The 21,251-nt window shown below is 33.0% G+C and overlaps 2 protein-coding genes across 5 annotated transcripts; one reads left to right on the forward strand and one right to left on the reverse strand.

Moving 5' to 3' along the window:
* Window positions 1-118: 118 nt before the first annotated feature.
* On the forward strand, window positions 119-17,755 carry LOC125052915 (set1/Ash2 histone methyltransferase complex subunit ASH2). 4 transcript variants are annotated; one of them, XM_047653995.1, is made up of 10 exons: window positions 119-436; window positions 516-694; window positions 799-946; window positions 1,982-2,178; window positions 12,041-12,252; window positions 13,752-13,929; window positions 14,326-14,482; window positions 15,168-15,291; window positions 16,229-16,483; window positions 17,104-17,755. In XM_047653995.1, exons 1-10 carry the CDS (start codon window positions 318-320, stop codon window positions 17,206-17,208), a joined length of 1,674 nt encoding a protein of 557 aa, XP_047509951.1. In that variant the 5' UTR covers window positions 119-317; the 3' UTR covers window positions 17,209-17,755. The 4 variants fall into 4 exon arrangements, with proteins under 4 accessions (XP_047509951.1, XP_047509952.1, XP_047509953.1 ...); XM_047653996.1 differs by lacking the exons at window positions 119-436; window positions 516-694; window positions 799-946; window positions 1,982-2,178 and adding an exon at window positions 5,716-5,876; XM_047653997.1 differs by lacking the exons at window positions 119-436; window positions 516-694; window positions 799-946; window positions 1,982-2,178 and adding an exon at window positions 8,746-8,843.
* Window positions 17,752-19,322, reverse strand: LOC125052918 (putative bolA-like protein K11H12.1). The gene is made up of 3 exons (XM_047654000.1): window positions 19,130-19,322; window positions 18,838-19,049; window positions 17,752-18,651 (listed from the first exon to the last, which is right to left on the reverse strand). The coding sequence occupies exons 1-3, from the start codon at window positions 19,194-19,196 to the stop codon at window positions 18,502-18,504; spliced, it is 429 nt and encodes a 142-aa protein (XP_047509956.1). The 5' UTR covers window positions 19,197-19,322; the 3' UTR covers window positions 17,752-18,501.
* Between the last annotated feature and the right edge of the window lie 1,929 nt (window positions 19,323-21,251).

Here is a 21,251-nt window from a genome sequence, read left to right on the forward strand (position 1 = left end):
GACTTCTATGCGGAGCGTTTTGTGCAATACACCCATTACGTTTCCTATAAATTTTCTGTGGAGGGCGCACGGCATCAAAGTTGTTCTCTTGACAGCTAAAATCACTCTTGACTCTATATTTTGGATAATTCAAAAATCGACATTGCAAACAACCTGTGTAAAACTGCAAACAAATTGCGATCTAAATAATTATAGATTATAAAAGACTAACTAAGGCAGTAAGGCTACGCTAACTTTTTCAAGAAAATGTTTTAATTAATATGTTGCGTTATAAATATTGAAAAATAGGTTTCGTCGAGCTAATTAGACTTCATGGAATGGAAATCTCTTCTAAAAATTCGTATAACTCTCAGACAATGGAATCTCAAAAAGCGGGGGAAAATGTCGATAAAAACAAACACAAAAACGCGAATGATGCCCATGGACATTGTTACTGGTAAGCCATAATCTTCGAAAATGGAAAAGTGTAAACATTCCTTATTCTTTTTATAACCAACTGTTTAACCTCTTTTCAGCGGTAAAGATCGAAATCTGAATATAGTTGAACTCCTTTGTGCTTCTTGCAACAGGTGGTTTCACGAATCATGTATTGGGTATCAGCTGGGCAAATTGGTTCCATTCATGACAAATTACTTGTTTATATGTAAAAATTGTTCCCCTACTGGTTTGGAAACATTCAAAAAGAATCAAGCGCGTAAGTATGATGAATTAAAAAAAAATACTTTTTTTTACTCTGTAATGACATTGTTGACTTTTGAAAAAAAAGCTTGCTTTATACAAAGTTTTTACTTGTTATAGCTTTTCCCCAAATGTGTCTTACTGCCTTAGCCAATCTCCGACAAGAAAGTATAAAAGATGGCAGTAATAAGTCAATGTTTGGTAAGGACAGAGAAATTATTCCATACATTGATCAGTACTGGGAGGCCATGACAACAATGCCTAGAAGGTATAATAAACAATCTATTTTTATTATTTAAACATTAAAGATTAGTTTTTAAGATGTATACTGTATAGCTCTTCTTATTTTAAACAAAAACTGTAGGCCACATAGAATTCTTTTTTTTATCAGCAGTTCTATTCCTTATTTGAAATAATTCTGCTTATGTTAGGATAGTGACATAATTTTCAACAATTTATATTCTAGCACTACTTTTAATTGTCTTTAACAAGTGTAGCTTAGTGATATCATAAATAAGTTTTGGAAATTAGGTAAATATTTACACTAAAGTCTTTCAGTTGTTGTTTGTGTAAAATAGAGAGAAATATAAAGAGTTGATTTGGAATCATACAATTATGATTCCATTTGTCAGTTGTGTTATACATATATACTATCAGACTGGCCAAGCGTTGCTGTGGCTAAAGTTTTAGTTATATTACATAGTAGTAACCTATTCAAGGGAAACGGTAGGATAACACCAATCATGGGGACCACCATGCTTTTTTGGTGGTAATGCCATTAAAGTGTAGCTTATTTGAAACATTTGTACTTTCAACACAGCGCCATCTGTTAGAATGGTGACTATCAAATAATAAACAAATATTTTGAGATGTCTGAGATGTAAGCTATCCTATCTTTTAAGTTAGATCAAACTGCACACAGTGTGCAAATTTGATTGAAATTGGTTCGGTAGTTTAGGAGTCCATAGCAGACAAACAATGTGACACGTAATTTATATATATTAAGATATAGTACATTGGTTTTCATGGATCAATTATAATTTCTTATCAGCAACTAGTTAATAACTCATTTTAAGGGTGGCAACAAACTTGCAAGCCCTCTGGCATTGAGAGTGTCCATGAGTATCACTTAACATCAGGTGTTCTTAACTCCTGCCCGTTTGCCCCCTGTTCTATAAAAAAAACAATTATAATAACAGTTTTGTTGGTAATGTTTACTCTATTTCCTATATTATTTTATTATCTGTTTGATATTATAATGATTCTGTGAAATCATCCAATTTCTAATCACAATTCTTTTCAGAGTTACACAATCTTGGTATGCCACAGTGCAAAGAGCATTAATTAAGGATATTCAAGTTATGTTTACATATGAAGAAGACCCAAATCAAGGGCCAATGTATGGATTATTCAACATTGAGCTGACAAATATTAAGCCTAATTATGAGGCAATGATAAAACAGGGACAATTGAAAGTTACCGATATGGGCATAGCAACAGGTAAGTGGAATATTCTATTAATCAATAAAAATATTCAGTTAAGTTACATCACATATCAATAATTACAGTATATTTGTCATACAAGTTACTTAATCTTCTTATGGTTTTGTGAAGTAACATAGTCATTCAGGCCCATCATTGACAATGAATAAAGCTAAGATTTTGATTTCATATTTTGATTCATTCTCGATGTAATATTTATGATATTCTGGACGGCAGAACTAAAGTTTTAATTTGATATATGTTTATGAATACTGATTGTATTATAAATATATATATAATATACACTATTTAAGGCTTCCAAGACATCTTCATCTTCATCAAGAATACATCAGAACTGACCAAGATTTAATTCTAATTCAGGATTTGAACTAATCTTTACACTACATGCTGATCGATGTAATATTTTAGATTTAATTTATCAAATACCCTATGCTGCCAGCATTAAAGGTACACCGCTTACAAGGGACCAAACTCTTTAAATTCCATTTAATTTTCTTTTTATTAAAGTTAAGAAAATTGTAAATTCTGTATATTTGATTGTTATAATGCATAAATAAATACCCTATTCCTTTAAAAAAATAATTCAAGTTTAATGTGGCAATAAGCAAATATTTTGTATATTTATTCATCATTGTATCACTTGCTAAATTGCTGAACAAATGTCTTAATATAGGTTGCCTGGTAGACATAGCTAATCAGTATTATATATATAATCAGTACCATGTGTCGGGTTGTCTCTCTCCCTAAAATATGGCGAGGGGGCCGATGGCTGTCCATGCGTCATACTCGTGAACGGGTGCTATTTGTGGTGACTGGTCGTACTTGAATTCGTGTTGTTAATGTTAATTATTTCGACTATGTGTTTGCGTGTTGTTCTCACGAGAATGTAAGTGCGTGATCCTATTTCACCATGCCTCCTGCTGATAGAGGATAAGTATTTGTTTTTAATTTATGCTATTATTATTAATTACTTAAGATGTCATGTGGAACATGGTGTAATGGTTGCAGCTCCTTACAAACGTTGAAAAAAAACAACATGGCGATTAAAAAGAGTGGCGGAGAGTTTATTGCCAGTTCTTCTCTTCCATTCTACGCTCTTGATTTGAGAACTGGCACTAAATGTAAAATTAGCAGCATTAATATGTATTTCTTTACTGACGAGTCATAAGTGTACAATGTGTTACCTATATCGTCGCTGCGCGTGCAATACCGCGGAAGAGCACTTTGTAAAAACCGCGTATCTGCGTTTTTGCGATTTTACAGGAAGAAGAAAAAACTAAATATCTCAGTCATTTAACTACATTTTGCTGACTGAACTCTATCACTACTAGTTTGGGGCTTACTTTATGGAGTAATAGTGTAAATTTATTTGTAACTTCCGTAAATTCCGTGTAAAATCACTTACGCGGTTTTGTTGCAACAATTGATAGAAAAAGTAGTATAGTATCAGTAAGTACGCGGGTTTGAAATTTTTTTTATTATAAGAAAACATTATTAATTGTGATAAAAAGCAAAAAATTTTCAGAAAAACAATATCTTTCTTTTATTAATAATCAACATTATAAAGAAAACTTATTTTTGCTAAGTATAAGATGTGAGCTTCTTATAAAAAAAAACTTCTAATCTGTAGAAAATTAATATTTTATTCATTAGTTGGACGAGGAATAGATTTTTATTTTCATAAGGAGTTCACATCTTTTACTTAGTAATACACAGAAAAAACTTTTTATAAACGTTTTAAAAGAAGTACAGAGAAACTATAATATTTTTTTTACTATTCTCTATCAACATTCATCTATACTTAACATTACGTATATAAAAAAACTTTTTTATTGGTAAGTTTAAGATTTGAACTTCTAATCTCAAGAGAATTAACGAAGTTAGGTATTAAATTTTGTATTAAGTAAGACGTTGTGAGTTCATCTCTTTAATTTACCAAAAAAGTAGTTTTCTTAGAGATCAGTCTCCTAGGTTCCTCAAAAATCACAGAAAATATTTTAACGTAATCTTTGTTAAATGCTTTGTGCGAATACAGAATAAGTAAAATTAGCTTTTAATCATTGAATACTGTAGGTACAGTTACAACCCGTAACGCCGTAGTGCCTTGAATAATTTAGTTGACTGTGAAAAATAGGAATTGTTTTCACAATCAACTAAATTATTCAAAAGTACTCATACTTATTGAGTACAATTTAGCAAACAAAAACATTAAATAGCAAATAAACATAACAAAACATAATAATTTTAATAATTTAAACTCTCATTTAAATAATTATAATTAAAGCATTGAGCCTCTCAATCACAATAAGAACATTATTTATAAGGTAAGTTATTATAAAAACTATGACAGTCTTTGGGTATGACACTCTTAAGCTCCTGTAAGTGATCATACTTGGTCTTGGATATTGGCTGTCTAGATTCATAAAGTGAAGGCACACTGTCAATCGGAACTATTTTCTTTGGCCGTCTTAGTAAAGGAATAAAATCATCTGCAAAGCGGAGCTTATAGTCTATTGTGCCACTTGGATTATATCTGAGTGCTTTTATTTCAACGACACAGTGATCACCCGCCCCACGACCAGGTCTTATTGAGTCATAAATCAAGCATTCTTTAAGACCGAAGTCTTTAAAAACTGTATAATCAGGTGTAATAACTTCGTAATGACTTGGTACTTTTCTCGCTTCCTTCGTGATCGTGGCGTATTGTGAGGGTAATATCATAATTTCTTCACCGTTTGGGTAAATACGCGGACTTGCAGCCAACTTCAGGCATACTACTGTTCCGCTGTATTGCTACGATGCCAAAAAAGAGGTTTCCCATTGGCTAATTCAAATTGCGTGAGAGCTAGTTTAAGCCAATCCGCATTAAGGATCTATTGGCGCGATATCTCAATTTTGTTCCTTTTGCTGTTACGCGGTATTAACAAAGTGCTCTTCCGCGGTATTGCACGCGCAGCGACGATATGATTAAATGATTTTTGAATTTTATTAAGATATTTTGTATTAGTATTTTATGTCTGCGTTTTTTTGAGTGCAATAAGGTGTAATTAGTAATTGTTTTCTTTAAGATGTGAGAATATTTTCAAGCTTTTGAGAAATTCAGTTCAATTATTATATTTTTTGCTCCAGAGAGGGGTAATTACAGACTAAAATTTTTATTGCTTTAGTAACTATAGTTCTATGATAAATTATTGTTTGAATTATATATTGATATATAAAATTTAAAAAAATTGCTTTCTGTAGGCTGAAGAAGAATGATGTAGGTATACGCTATATAGATTAGATAACACTGTTTGCTTATTCCTACCTATGTAAATAAAGGCCCGCGTTTATCTTAAGAAATAAAATTTATGCATCCAAACTTTAGATTATCTGAATTATCGTTGCGCCCTTTGGAATTTTTTGTACAAAAATTAATAATCTATACTCACACTACAGCATTTAATACGAAGCTAAAGACACAAATATAGCAGCTTTATTTCGAATTCCAGACGAATATAGCTAGTTATAAATATAGTAGATAATTCATATAATAAATATTCATTCTTCATTCAATTACCTTGGAGAACGCACGTATATATAAGGTTTTATTTGTACAGCTGATATGAAACAAGCTAATTAAAAACCTATCAAATGAAGATGGAGTACTCGTTTGTCGCGATTCTAGACATAGTATTGAATAATGACATTGTTCTGTACGTGATGTGGTTGTGTTTGTAAATACGAGTGGCTAATACACACTAGTGCACCTTGTTCGTTTAGGGCTGGTACAGGTTTTAAGCTAGATAAGAATAAAGATAAATTTTTTAGTAAAAGTTACAATTTAACACACTAATTTTATCAGGATATTTAAACACACTTATTTAATACGTAAGCCACGATGGAAATCTTAGAATAAAATATTAATACATTTTTATTACCTATTTAATACATATCTAATGAACATTTTTCTTTTTAATCTTGACAAACAAAAATCTATAGATTACAATTCTCTAAAATTACATTGAATTTTTCATATAACATATTAATAAAATCTTTAAAAAACACACCAGAAATGGAACTAATGCCACAATAGATAAAAAATGTTTATCTTACGAGTAAATATGCCAATAACCTATTTCCTGAACTTAACTGTCAATTGACATCCCTGCGTTGAATACGTCGCAAGTGTGGCTTTACTCCCATAGAGCAAGATCCCAGGGCCGCCAGACGTCACGTATTTTCTGACGGATGAAATGTGGACGATTGGGTAGTGTTAGTATGTACTATGATCGTATGCCTACCTGCTAGCTTGGTCAAACGGCCAATTTCCAGGTATCAGGTAGTCAAGGTACACAAAAACATTACTTACTTCACGTAAATTCTCATGGCTGATTTTTATATATGTTTTCGAGTGTATAGTTAAAAATAAATTGTCAATACTCCCAGACACTTTCCGTCGGCCATATTGCTTGACAGACGCTTTAAGTGTCTCAAAATAATTAGTCAACTTCACGTAAATTCTGACGCTCCATTTTTATATATGTTCATCCGACAACTATTTCAAAAGCTTTGACAAGAAGACAGACCGATCCAAGGGGCCAATCATCCCCTAAACTAAATTTTAATATCTCTGTGAGTGGGAGGGCGAGAGCATTATCTACGCGCATGAGACTGAGTGAGACCGACTGCGCTGTTAAGGCCATGAAAATTACTTGAACAGATATTTTATAATTGTTAGAACTTTTGTTGACAAGTAAATTATAGCAACAAAAATAAGAAAAAAAATTGACATATAATAAATAATACTAAAGTTAGCCGACATTTTTAATTTTTTTTTTTTCAATTTATTAATTAGAACTAAAAAATATTTTACCTGAGTCAGTCGAAACGATTTCTCCAAATGTACAAGATCATATTGAACACCTGGAAAATATTGATTTACTTTCTGATAGTAATACTGAGGTTGATACTGGTGTAAGTAATACTCAAAAGAGTCTTACTTGTATATACTGTAACCAACAAACGAAAAAGCACAAGTCCAAAAGATTGCCGCTAATTTCCTCTGAGCATCAACAACTACAAGATGGTAAATATAATTTTCATTGGTTCGATGGAGATCAATTACCGGGTTTTGTCAGTGAGTCGCTGGAAGAACAATCAGGTAAATTATTTTCGTTTCTCATATTATTTATATCTTTTTAGTTTTTTCAGACTGTTGACAGATTGTTTCTTGTTTTTTACAGAGGAAGAAATTAAGGATAATGCTGATGCTGACGATCACGATTTAGATATTCAATTTCAAGATTGGCTGGATGATGAATTATCTAATTTCAACGATGATGATAATGAAGATTAAAAGCCACTGTTAAGAAATATTGAAGAATTAATATTTATCCACTTTGTTTCCAAATTTCCAATAAATAATTAATTTAAAAAATTGCTGCTATTTAAATATAAGAGGTATTTTAAAAAAATATTTTTTAGTTCTAATTAATAAATTGAAAAAAAAAAATTAAAAATGTCGGCTAACTTTAGTATTATTTATTATATGTCAATTTTTTTTCTTATTTTTGTTGCTATAATTTACTTGTCAACAAAAGTTCTAAAAATTATAAAATATCTGTTCAAGTAATTTTCATGGCCTTAACAGCGCAGTCGGTCTCACTCAGTCTCATGCGCGTAGATAATGCTCTCGCCTTCCCACTCACAGAGATATTAAAATTTAGTTTAGGGGATGATTGGCCCCTTGGATCGGTCTGTCTTCTTGTCAAAGCTTTTGAAATAGTTGTCGGATGAACATATATAAAAATGGAGCGTCAGAATTTACGTGAAGTTGACTAATTATTTTGAGACACTTAAAGCGTCTGTCAAGCAATATGGCCGACGGAAAGTGTCTGGGAGTATTGACAATTTATTTTTAACTATACACTCGAAAACATATATAAAAATCAGCCATGAGAATTTACGTGAAGTAAGTAATGTTTTTGTGTACCTTGACTACCTGATACCTGGAAATTGGCCGTTTGACCAAGCTAGCAGGTAGGCATACGATCATAGTACATACTAACACTACCCAATCGTCCACATTTCATCCGTCAGAAAATACGTGACGTCTGGCGGCCCTGGGATCTTGCTCTCGCCCTCCCACTCACAGAGATATTAAAATTTAGTTTAGGGGATGATTGGCCCCTTGGATCGGTCTGTCTTCTTGTCAAAGCTTTTGAAATAGTTGTCGGATGAACATATATAAAAATGGAGCGTCAGAATTTACGTGAAGTTGACTAATTATTTTGAGACACTTAAAGCGTCTGTCAAGCAATATGGCCGACGGAAAGTGTCTGGGAGTATTGACAATTTATTTTTAACTATACACTCGAAAACATATATAAAAATCAGCCATGAGAATTTACGTGAAGTAAGTAATGTTTTTGTGTACCTTGACTACCTGATACCTGGAAATTGGCCGTTTGACCAAGCTAGCAGGTAGGCATACGATCATAGTACATACTAACACTACCCAATCGTCCACATTTCATCCGTCAGAAAATACGTGACGTCTGGCGGCCCTGGGATCTTGGACCACCACTTTAAACGCTCACATAGCCGGCTCGCGTACGATTTCTCTATCGATTCCACATTATTATTTCCATATCAAACTTAAACCTTGAACTTTATGGCTGGTAAGTATTTTTTTTTTAATTTCACTGCATCGTGGAACATTGTCTATGGGAAATTAATTGGTAGTGTAGTAGGGGCAGTTATCTTATCGCTTTTTTTATATCGGGCGTGTTCGACATGAATAGTGAGTGTTTTATTATTTTATTAAATTTACATTAAATTGAGTACAGATCTACACTTAGTCATTGACTGAATTAAAATTGCTCTAATTATAGTATATGTAAACGTTACGTAACATTTAACGATTTTATATGATATCTTGAAGGACAGACGGGTAGGCGACTGAGGACAGAATTGTATGTAACATAAATCTAGTTTCTTTTCTATAGTTCGATATTTAGAACATAATATTTAAATTAAAGTTTAATGAGCTGTTTATTTCTGGTGACTACTCTTATTCAAAAGTAACATATACTAGATATTATCTTAAAGGAAATCGCATTGTCGAGATACAATTGGAATTATATCATGTTAATATGTTCATACAGTTACACGACATCGCTTTGACTTGTCATAGTATGACCATGCTTTTGGTGTTATCTCCGTAAATTTATAGATAATATTTATATAGCGTACATTATTTGTGTACTATTGAATATAATAAATCCTTTATTAGCCATAAAAATGGTACAAAGGATTGCACATTCAGCCATGTCAAATCATGTCAAAATGTATTAAAAAACAAGTAATTTAAAATGACATATTTTATGTCAGTATGTCAAAACTTATAACATAAGACCATTATAGAACACAGCAACAATTGTAGAAGCATTTAAAAACAAGGCCCTTCATTACGCGGAAGCTCTGCATCTTCCAAGAAGGCTAATAGTTTGATTGCCATGTATAGAGTCAGTATAGAAATATTGTAGCGTATAGAAAGTATATAGTAATGCCTTCTAAATCATATGCGCTCCTGTTAGGTAGATTTATCATGGTCCTGAATGCGAAAACGACCCCGGGAGTCTTTATGCGGTAGGATGTACCCGAAGAGCGTTTTAGTAGGTATTGCTCACCCGGCTCTATGAGTATCAAAGATTAGTCGAGTTGTATACTTTGAGGAATGCACAAATAACTGTTTTTGCTTATCAGAAAAGTAGATTTATCGTGTGTTTATGTCGCGATGGAAGTAGCTAGCGTAAACATCCATTCTATTTTCATATTTATTTTATTTACAAATAAACAGCGTAACAGTACACGTTTCTGAGTGTACTCAGACTTGTTGTGTAGATTTATTAATTAAAATCACATACCTAAAGAACGGCTCACTTTAGTATGAAGAAATTTCTTAAGAAGACACGTGGAACATGGTGTAATGGTTGCAACTCCATACAAACATTGTGTAAAACAAAAAACTTGGCGATTAAAAAGAATGGCGGAGAGTTTATTGCCTGTTCTTCTCTCCCGTTCTATGCCCTAGATTTGAGAACTGGCAGTAAATGTAAAATTAGAAGTATTTAATATATTTCTTTTTTGACGTTCATAAGTGTACGTTGTTACCTAAATGAATAAACGATTTTGACTATGAAATTTTATGACTGATTTAATAAAAGATAAGGCAGAGAAATATTACATCAATGATTTGTCTTTCATAATATATTTTATACAGTATATGTTACAAGCTATCTATTTTAAAATATGACTATTATGGTTAAATATACATTTTACAAAAAATTATAAAATATCTTTTTTTTTTCTTAATAATGCGGATTAGGTAAAAATTAAACAGCCAACTACCGAATATATCAAGCTGTGGATAAGTAGTGTTTATTCTGTTATATTCGCGATGAATGATGAATTCGAAAACAGTTATATGAGAACAAAGTATTTTTTTCTAATTGCAATATGTACTTCCTTCAAGTTTATAGGTCGCAGCATTTATGGTTGCCCTACGGCACGGTAGCTGGCTTTGTTGCGTAAGCAGTGGGCTTATGCGACAAAATGGGGTCGCTTTAATTCAACTTGACTTGTTTTTATTCAATGTTTTTAAACAACACGGTCTTTATGAATAATTTCAAGGTCTCCGTATTAACTATGGCATATTATTATGTTGTGGTCGGAAAACATATAAACATGAATTTAATTATATTGAGTAGTTGTGGAGTGGGCGTGTCTCAACCCTGAGGGGGTCCGTTCAACCCCAACCAATAATATATTTTAGAATGAACCTTCTTAAACATCCGAAGACTATCCATATCACCTTGACGTCCGTCGTTCCAGAACTGAGCATTTCTTAAGGCAATTTCTGCCGCGCACCACTACATGTACCAATTCGGATTAGGGTCCTTCAAGAAAAGATCGTCCCAATTCTTAAAGGCAGTGCGAGTGTCCATGGGCGGCGGTATCACTTAACATCAGGTGAGCCTCCTGCCCGTTTGCCTCCAGCAATATAAAAAAAAGCTTTTCGTAGTTAACAATCGGTGACAGTCCGATATTAATATATACAGGCAGTCCTCGTACTTACGGCATGTTTAAGGTTTTCTAAATACGCGACGTACATCGAAACGACGTAAGTTGAGACATATTTTTTCGTATGTTTACATGTAAAGCATAAGGGGTTAGAATCCACACGGACTCGAAATTTAAAAAAAAACTCATTTATAACAAAGGATATACATACTTTATTATCAAAAGTAAGTTCTTAAAATAATTATATATGCACTTATGAAATTGCTAGTTATTTTTGGTATTTGTGTCTTATTAATTTTAATAATAATTATAAAACTTCTATATAATATATATTTAAAATATGTAATGAGAAACAATAAATTAAACTTTTGGCTTAAAGAAACTATGAATTCTAGATTGCTTCGCTTCTTTCTTCTTGCTATCATACATATCTTGGTAACACTGATAGGCTGCACAAATTTTGTTATCTTCGAAACTTCTCTCAAAATTAGGATCGTTTTGTTTAATTATCATGGCTTTCTCCAAATTTGCACAAGATAGAATGCTCCTATGCCGGAAATCGAAACAAATGACGTATGCTTGACGAATAGTGTCAAAATATTGTTCGACGTAACTTGAAACGACGTAAGTCGAGGACTGCCTGTACTAAACCAGCTCAAAAATAAAGTATTATCTCGTTTTATTTTTCAAAGTGACAGAAACAAAACGATTCCAGTACGTTAATGAGACTATCAAAACGGTTTTATCGCATACAATTATGGTATTTATTTGTTTACCTATATTTTGTTTACAGTACCACTAGCGGGTAACGTAAAGGGTAGGCAAGGAAAGCGACGGCCGGCAGTTGGCACGGAGACCGGAGCACCCGTTGGTAAGAAGGGCAGATCGAGTGACTTAAGCTCGCTGAAGCTACCCTCGCACGGCTATCCCACAGAGCATCCATTCAACAAAGATGGATATCGTTATATACTTGCCGAGCCAGACCCACATGCGCCGTTTAGACAGGTACTCTCAGTTTAGACAGGTTTATGTACTCTCGTCATTTGTTAATTAATTATTTTCTAAGCGCAAGAGGGATCTCGCGAGAGTTTTATCATTGTCTATTGAATTATTTTGTCCAAAACATATCTGATATGAATATAAAATTCTCGTGTCACAATGTTCGTTAATACTCTTCCGAAACGGCTGGATCGATTCTTATGAAATTTTTATGCAGATTTAGAATCTTTCAAACCCCTAAGTGAAAAGGGGTGTTCACCCCAAATTTTTTTATGATACAGCATATCATTTCAACCCTCTACGATCAACCCCTATTTTTTAATATTGTAGACAGTTATTTTGATTATGTCATGTGGAACATGGTGAAATGTTTGCAGCTCTTTACAAACATTGTGTAAAACTTGGCGATTAAAAAGAGTGGTGGAGAGTTAATTGCCAGTTCTTCTCTTCCGTTCTACGCCCTTAAAAAAACAAATTGGCCCTTGATTTGAGAACTGGCAGTAAATGTAAAATTAGAAGCGTTTAATATATATTTATTTTTTGACGTTCATAAGTGTACATTGTTTTACCTATATGAATAAATTATTATTTTATTTCGTTACTTATTTAAAAAATCATGCAATGTTGGCCTATTGGCTTCAGCGTGCGAATTTCATTCTTGATGTCGTAAGTTGGATCCCCGGCTTTGCACCGATGGACTGTGTATGAGCGCATTACACATAAGCTCGATTGTTGAAAGAAAACATCGTGAGCAAACCGGCTTGCCTAAAGGTCGATTCACATATATCAGTAAAGCCACAGTTCCGACACAGTACCGGCACAGTGCGAAATATTCTTTCATACAGTCTCTATGAACGCATCCCCACTTGTCAGTGTCAGTGACGACACAGTGCTCTCAGTGTCAGTGCCGACACCGGCAATCACGGACGGATTTGTTGACAACGATATTTTTTGTCGGATCACTGACGCCGCGTTGTTTGTTGTTACATTTTGTTTATTGCAGAAGAATAAACAATATTGTAGCAGATCTCTGACATTTTAAAATATTTTCTTTCATCTTTAACTAATTCTTTGTGATGAATTCTCCTTCCGTCTCTCTTAATTACCATGCTTCATGCACCCATTTTCTTTTTTTCCTTGATGCTGCTCTTCTTCTTCGTATAAAGCATTCATTCATCATTGGTAGCTCCGTAGTATTGAACAGAGCCATAATGACGTTACTTAAAAACGGACCCTGAGTACTGACATGTGTGAATTGAATGACTGACGCAATACTGTATCACTGATACTGAACTGAGCGGACACGTTGACGGAACTGTGGCTTCACTGATTTATGTGAATCGACCTTTAGACCCAAAAAGTCGAGGGCGTGTGTCAGGCACAGGAGGCTAACCACCTACTTGTCTATTAGATTCACAAATGATTATGAAACAGATACAGAAATCTGAGGCCCAGACCTAAAAAAGTTGTAGTGCCACTGATTTATTTTTTATAAAAAATTGCAGGAGTTTGACGAAAGTAATGAATGGAGCGGCAAGCCGATACCTGGATGGTTGTACCGCTCGCTTTGCCCCGGTGTAGTGCTGCTGGCACTACACGACCGCGCGCCGCAATTAAAAATAGCTGAAGATAGATTAGCTGTCACTGGAGAGAAAGGCTATTGTATGGTGCGAGCTACTCATGGTAAGTTTTATTAATAAACATAAAATTAATTAATAATAAGTTAATTAAAAGAGAATCGATAACTTTATTTTGGATTAGTAAAATTGGGGCACGTGTACTATTTTTTATGAGAAATCTGTCTGTGAAATATAATCTATTATTAGTTAATAACAAAGATAAATAAATGAAAAAAAAAAAAATAATAACAAAACCACAACCACCGGAAACAACGCTGGGGCTCCATCCAACCAGTGGCGCAACAACCTTTGAGGTCTGGGCCTCAGATTTCTGTATTTGTTTCGTGATCGTTTGTTTTTTCTAGGCCAGATGGTAATCAGCAGATCCATTTTTGGGTTTAAGGGAGGTTTTAGACCTAAAAAAGGTTGTAGCGCCATTGATTTTTTTTTACGGTAAAAGGTGTTTCCCGTGGAATCTGGTACTGGGAAGCGAGTGTAGAAGAGATGCCGGAAGGGGCGGCGGCGCGTGTCGGATGGGGTCGGAGGTACGCCAACCTGCAAGCCCCGCTGGGGTACGACAAGTTCGGGTATTCGTGGCGAAGCAGAAAGGGCACTAGGTCAGTATAAAATTGAATGCGATGGCTTTGACTGTGAACCTGAAAAAAATATTGTTCCAAGTGCCTTGTAATAACGCGATTTAAAAAAACAATAATACGCCAAATGTTTATTCATTATAACAATACTTTGATGAAGATGAATGTGTAAGATTTTGGAACCCTTTAAGAAAAAAATGTGTCAGGGTTCCCAGCTCTTCTTGTTATGGAAGAATTAATTCCATAACTTTTTTTTTTAATAAGAATTTTGATGTTTTTTTTACAATTTAAAAAAAACATCAAAATTCGAATTACGTGACTCATTTATTACTCGATATGTGTGGCTTTCGACATTAAAAAATGCTTAGTTAATTAATGTACATAGAACGGCGATAAATAAGGCTCGTTTATACTTTATTCGTTATTATTAAAATATACAGATCTGTACGTCAAACGCCCAAAAACGTCGAACTTACTAATATAATAGTGAAATGAAAAATTATAACGTTGGAATATTGTCGCTCTGTTAAATTTATTATATTATTTATAATATTGTAAGGTCGGTGCTAATAGATTGGATTGAGTCTGTAAGTGTTTGGAAATGAAATCTTTGGCAGTACAATACCAGTACCTGACGGATATGACGTAGATTAATGTGTTTAATTCGATAAAAATCTATATTTAATGTCGGTAAATTGTGCTATTTTAGATTTCACGAATCTCGCGGAAAGCACTTCAGCAATAGCTACGGCGAAGGCGACACTTTGGGCTTCCTCATAGTGCTGCCTGAGAGTCATTCCACTAAATACACGCCCAACACTTACAAAGATAGAGTGAGTATCCAATCTTTCTGGTGTATCTTATCGTATCTTAAATAGAGCGCTGGAAAGAGCGTTTGCCGTGTGTTGCTGGCCCGGAGGTTTACACGTTACATCAGAAGTCAAAGTTATTCTGTTCAAGGCGTAATGTCAGACATTTTACTCGTGCAGCCTATGGGTCCGTTTTACCCAGAAGGCAAAGAATACGGTCCGTATTTTGTGAAATCCTGAATGTGTTGATTACAAATTACATATCTTAAAACGTTGGTATGCTCCATGCCCGACTATAGGAGTATTATTTGTTTACTAACCAATACTAACAGAGCTACGAAGACCGAATTGTTACTGACTGAAAACTTATTAGTGAATTTTTGAAGTTCTTTTGGCGCGTTAGGGAAAAATGATGAGAGGAAATATTTTCTATTGTAAGTCGTTTTTTGTTCAAACGTAGAATAAAGTTTTTGAAATGATTTTTATCTTGTTACGCCAAAGTATAACTTCTAACGCGTGTACATAAGTTCACAATGAATTGTAACTTTCAGTGTTACTTGTTATTTTATTTTTGTTGAATTTTTAGTTTTCCGTACTAGGGTTGCCTGGAAGAGTTCGCTTGTTACGGATAAGGCCGCCCGTTGCATCCTTAATAATTTTTGTTACTTGTTTTTATTTTTATGTGACGAAGTTTAAATAAATAAAACTGAATATTATCTGAGATAAGTAAGTTATGACATCTGTTAACAATAACTGAGTGGCTTTCTTTTTAGTATTACTAAATAATAAAAATAATATTTTTTATTCCCTATTGCATTGTTTTGGTTTCTTGACCAAAAAATACACAAAAAGCAAAGATAAATAAATACATTTGATTGTCAATTGTTTAAAACAAATTTTCTGTCTGCCTATTAGGGATAAAAAAAATATCCTATTTAAAATGTTTAATTATTTTTTCCAGCCATTAGTAAAATTCAAGAGCCATCTGTACTACGAAGACAAAGACAACATTCAAGAATCTCTAAACAATTTGAAGGCACTCGCGGGTAGTCGCATATTTTTCTTCAAAAATGGCGAATGTCAGGGCGAGGCTTTCGCGGATGTGTACCAGGGATGTTATTATCCATCCGTTTCGTTGCACAAGAATTGTACAGTTAGTGTTAACTTTGGACCTAATTTCAAATGTCCCCCCAACACGGACCAATCATATAGACCAGTAAGTTTTCTAATTTCCTAGGGCCCATATCCTAGAACATTGAAATTGTGACTTGAGATACCTTTTGGAGTACGAACCTAAGAGCATTTGCAAGCTGACTCATTTACCAATGCCTAAATGCTGATAAAAAGGAACTATGACATATTTAATTCATTAGTTGACAAACATTACACTCCTCCGAAACGGCTTGACAGAGTCTCATGAAATTTTGTGGGTCTGAGATCTAAGAATCGGACAACATCTATTTTTCATCCCCCTAAATGTTAAGGGTAGTCCAGCCCTAAATTTTATGACACAGCATTAAAAAATACATACAACCCCTAATTTTCACCCCTCTACGATCAACCCCTATTTTTTATTATAAATTATATACATGGCAAAACGACATTTGCCAGGTCAGCTAGTAATATAATATGCTGGTCAAAAGTGTTGTCAGTATTATTCATGTTCTTTGATTTCAAAAACAAATTAAATAAGATTTTGACTTCAACTGAATTACCATAATTTTCAAATATTTTTAAGGACAAAGTTGATCAGCCTTCCATATTTGTCAGAAACAGTAGTGTTGAAGCCTAGACGTAGGTAATATACCCAATGTATAAATGCTATATTAATTTCAGATGTCAGAAAAAGCTGAAGAAGCAATATGTGAACAAACCATGGCCGACTTATTATATCTGGCCGAGAATGAAGGGAAACTAAGATTGGATAATTTCAATCTCTGATATAACTAACACCGTTGAACGGTGTGTGTAGTGCTAAGGGACTCAAATATGTGAAAGTGTAAATGTGGTAATCAATTAGATTGTGTGCAAAACTTAATTCTACTGTTTTAAGTATGCAGTATAATAATAATTATAAATTTGTAGTAATCAGCTAAACATTGTCTAAAAATGAATGTCATTTGAGATTGTATTGATTAAAATTTACTAATATGTATTAATCAAAGTATTTTCTAGCTGTCAATGCCACAATGTATCAGTATTGGAAATACCAATTTTGGATCCTTAGAGTAACAAAATGTTTAATGAGATAAAATAGGTTTATGCAAACATAACCTTATGTGTACCTATGTATCGTTTTTCTCTGAACATGACTTCTGTAGCTTAGTTTATTAAATTAAATACTACTAGCTAACTAAGTAAGTACAATTATAAAACTCAACTACATTATAATCATGGCAAAAATATTTTCTATAAGAATTGCAGTGTCGAAGTTTGTGGGTATGCTTCTGTGAAAAGAATATTTTTTATAAATAAAAAATGAAAGTGTCTTGTTTTTTTTTATTTTTGGATATGAAAAATTTATGGCAGAATACACATAGGTGGTGCAAAAAACTAAACCATAGATTTTGGTATTATTTAGTCATATGCTTACAAATTTTAGTTAAAATAAACATGATTGTATTATAAATTTGGTCAATTATTGAAACATACATCGGTACTTATTCACAGTATTTGTTTCAATTGAAAAAAATATAACTACAGTAGATAACATAACACATCTTTAAGCTTATTTTGAATACCTTAATGAAGTATTTAAAACAATTTTTAACATTAGATGTGTGCTTGCCTTCATAAACATACCATGCCATGACTAGGCATTCAAAGGTACAATTTGGAAAAACAATCATAAATGACAGTAGTCTTTGATTCTTGAAATTTGCACTGACAATCATTAATAACAGATCAACTTGGAAGATCCAAAACTGAATTTAAACTTGAATTTACATTTTGTTAACTTAAAGATATTGAACTTACTTTTAAACAATAATCTAGGATTAATAAACAATTTTTTTTATATAACAAATATAAGACTCATAATTGTGCTTTTAACTGATGCAATACCAGAGCCATTAGACTAATCAATTTTTAAATTTAACTTAAAAGATATGTTTCTTGTACTATAAGGGATTTTATTTAACTACTGTTTTGATTTGACCACAAGTCTTTATTTACAATTTCTAAGGTTTAACATTATAGATAAGGTCCATAATTACAACTATATTTATATCTAGATCACTTTCCAAATCCACCTCTACAGTTTGGGCTACTCTCTATAACTTTATCACTTACATCCCACTGCTGCGGGGTTTTGGCCACTATTGATAATGCATGTACTCCAGAGCGCAGTTCTTCTTGTAATATGTCATTTACTAATCGGTGTCTCTGAAAATATAAAAGATAAATTTGGACAATATTTCAGTAATTTCAGAACTATTATTAAACCACATTTTTTTATTACATATATTTCAATAACCTTATTTGGTCTATGTATTCTAAGCCGCAACTGTGGCTCTACCATTTTGGCGCAAAAAATTGTTACAGAACATTTATATGCAATAAAATAATTACCTTAATCAATGGTAACCCATCGAATTTATCTGAAACAACGACGACCTTGAAATGAGTTTCGGCGCCCTTGGGTACATTATGCATATATGACTCATTTATCACCTCTAAATGCTTTGTTTGTAACGCAGTCTCCAATTTTGTTTTTATCGCATTAGCAACGACGCCACCGAGAGATGTCATTTTCCTCGTCACAAGGTCACTTATTAGTCTACCTATTGTTATAGAGATTAGTAATAATTATACAGTACAAATAGAAGTTTCGGAATTACTGTTTTCACTCAGTTAACCTTACCGTGCTGGAAGCTAAGCGACATGCCGCGCCGTGTTATTATCCTTTCTTCCGTTCTAGCCAAAATCATAGGCACCTTAGGACATCTCGACTTTTTTACAATTTTTAGAGAGCTTTTAGTTTTATTCTAAAATTATACTTTCAACCGCTACTTCGAATTACGATTACGGAAATTAATCGAAAAAAAAACAAAGATTCTAGATGCTGTCAAAACGTCAATGTCATCAGCCTCGACACATTGTCAATGCCAAGGACAATTCTAAATTTCTACAGAATAATTACGTATAGCTTATATTACCAGATTAATTTAATAATACTATGACTGTAATTATTAATTAATAAATAATAATTGATAAATATTTGAAATTAGTAACTAAAACCACTATGGCACAGCTATTAAAATGTTCACCAATCAAAAATTAAGGCAAATCATTTCCTTTACGAATTTATTTCATGACGGGCTACGAGGACGAAAAATCTTTACCAGGCAACCTCGGTAAGAAGAAGAGAAAGAGTAAGAGATTTTTTTACAAAATGTATTAATGTAGGAGTGCATCGAGAAAAATTGCAATGCACAATAACGTCCAGGTTCGTTTTGGGAAGTGGTTCCAATTGCCATGTTGGAAACTCTAAATTCGATAAACATGTACCTACGTCTTCCTCTTTCGACTCTAAAATATTTACTGTGAAATGAAGAGAATTTTATAAAACATAATATTGAATACTATGGCAACATAATAGTTAGTATATTGTGATAATTATACAATTATTTAACTCAGCTTGTAACAATGATAATATAAAGACAATGAACGAGAGTAATCTTGGTCAGTTTATTTTTCCGACATGATGAAGTTGCAGTTGTGTGTGCTTTTAGCAATATTAATGGTCAGAGGACGAGAAATAGTAAGTCAAATAACTCATATTTTTTAAACTGTAGCTAATTCGATGACAGCCATTTTTGTTCTAGGTTTGTAACTTTCGATATATAGATTTTAATTCTTTTAAATAAAACTTTGTATAGCAATCCTTAACAGCAGTCATAGACATCAAGACTGTCAAAACTGACGAAATCTGAAAAAGTTTTATAGTCCTTTTCATGAAAGAAGTCCCCCAGACGCGGCGCTGCAATCGCATGACGTAATGTTGCCATTTATGAGTAAACAATTTACCTATTTTATTTACATTTAGCAGATGTAATTAATCAAATAATATTATTTTCTGCATACTTCGATGAAACAATATTTCTGTTATATAAAAAGTATATTTTTATTTACTTATATTAGCGGTGTTCTACCTACTTACAGGGAAAAGATGAGAAAATAGGGTAGAGAAAAGCTAAAATAAAAATTTTTTATTCAGAGTTTTATTGCATAATTGTTGGGTTACAATTTTTTTCGAAGTACACGCCGCTGTTATACCTTCGTTTGTAATTCTTGTTACAGTTTTCTCTGACACACCTGCAATTAAATTATGAACAATTAAAAATAATAGTAACTTTAAGTTTATAATGCTTATGTAATTTGTAATATATGTTTTAATTTCAGTTACCTAGTTTCATCACGTTATGTATTTATTCAATTTTGTCACAAAAACGAATTTATATCATAAAAGTCCCATCAATACAGCAAAAAATTATAAATGGCAACTCTAAAAAGTACCTGTTATGGCGGCAATTCTCTTCCGAACATTGTTTAGTGGTATTAAAACACCTTGATTCTTATGTTCCGCTTCACATAACTCTTTCACCTTTAATATCTTTTCTCGAGCCGAACTTTTTACAACTTTTGGCATTGTAATCAATCTTTAAAATGCACTAAGCTAGTTAAAAATTCACAAAAATCTACCACAACAAACAAACTTGATAACATCGACGAATGACAACATTGCCGACCTGTCAAATTTAGTTCCAAAAATCACCGCGGGACTTCTTTCATGAAAAGCACTATACTTGAATGTGGAGTATTCGTTTAATGCTTTGTCAAACTTATAAAAGAGGTTCTAAGCTATGCGTATTTACTTTCAGGACTACATAAAGCCTCCTCAGTCAGAAGTTCCTAAGTTAATCGAAGTATCATTCACCTGTATTACAGAAACTAATGTTGACGCTGATACCATTCAGAAGATA

This window comes from Pieris napi, chromosome 10 (genome assembly GCF_905475465.1).
Source record: "Pieris napi chromosome 10, ilPieNapi1.2, whole genome shotgun sequence".
NCBI classification, from domain to species: Eukaryota; Metazoa; Arthropoda; class Insecta; order Lepidoptera; family Pieridae; genus Pieris; species Pieris napi.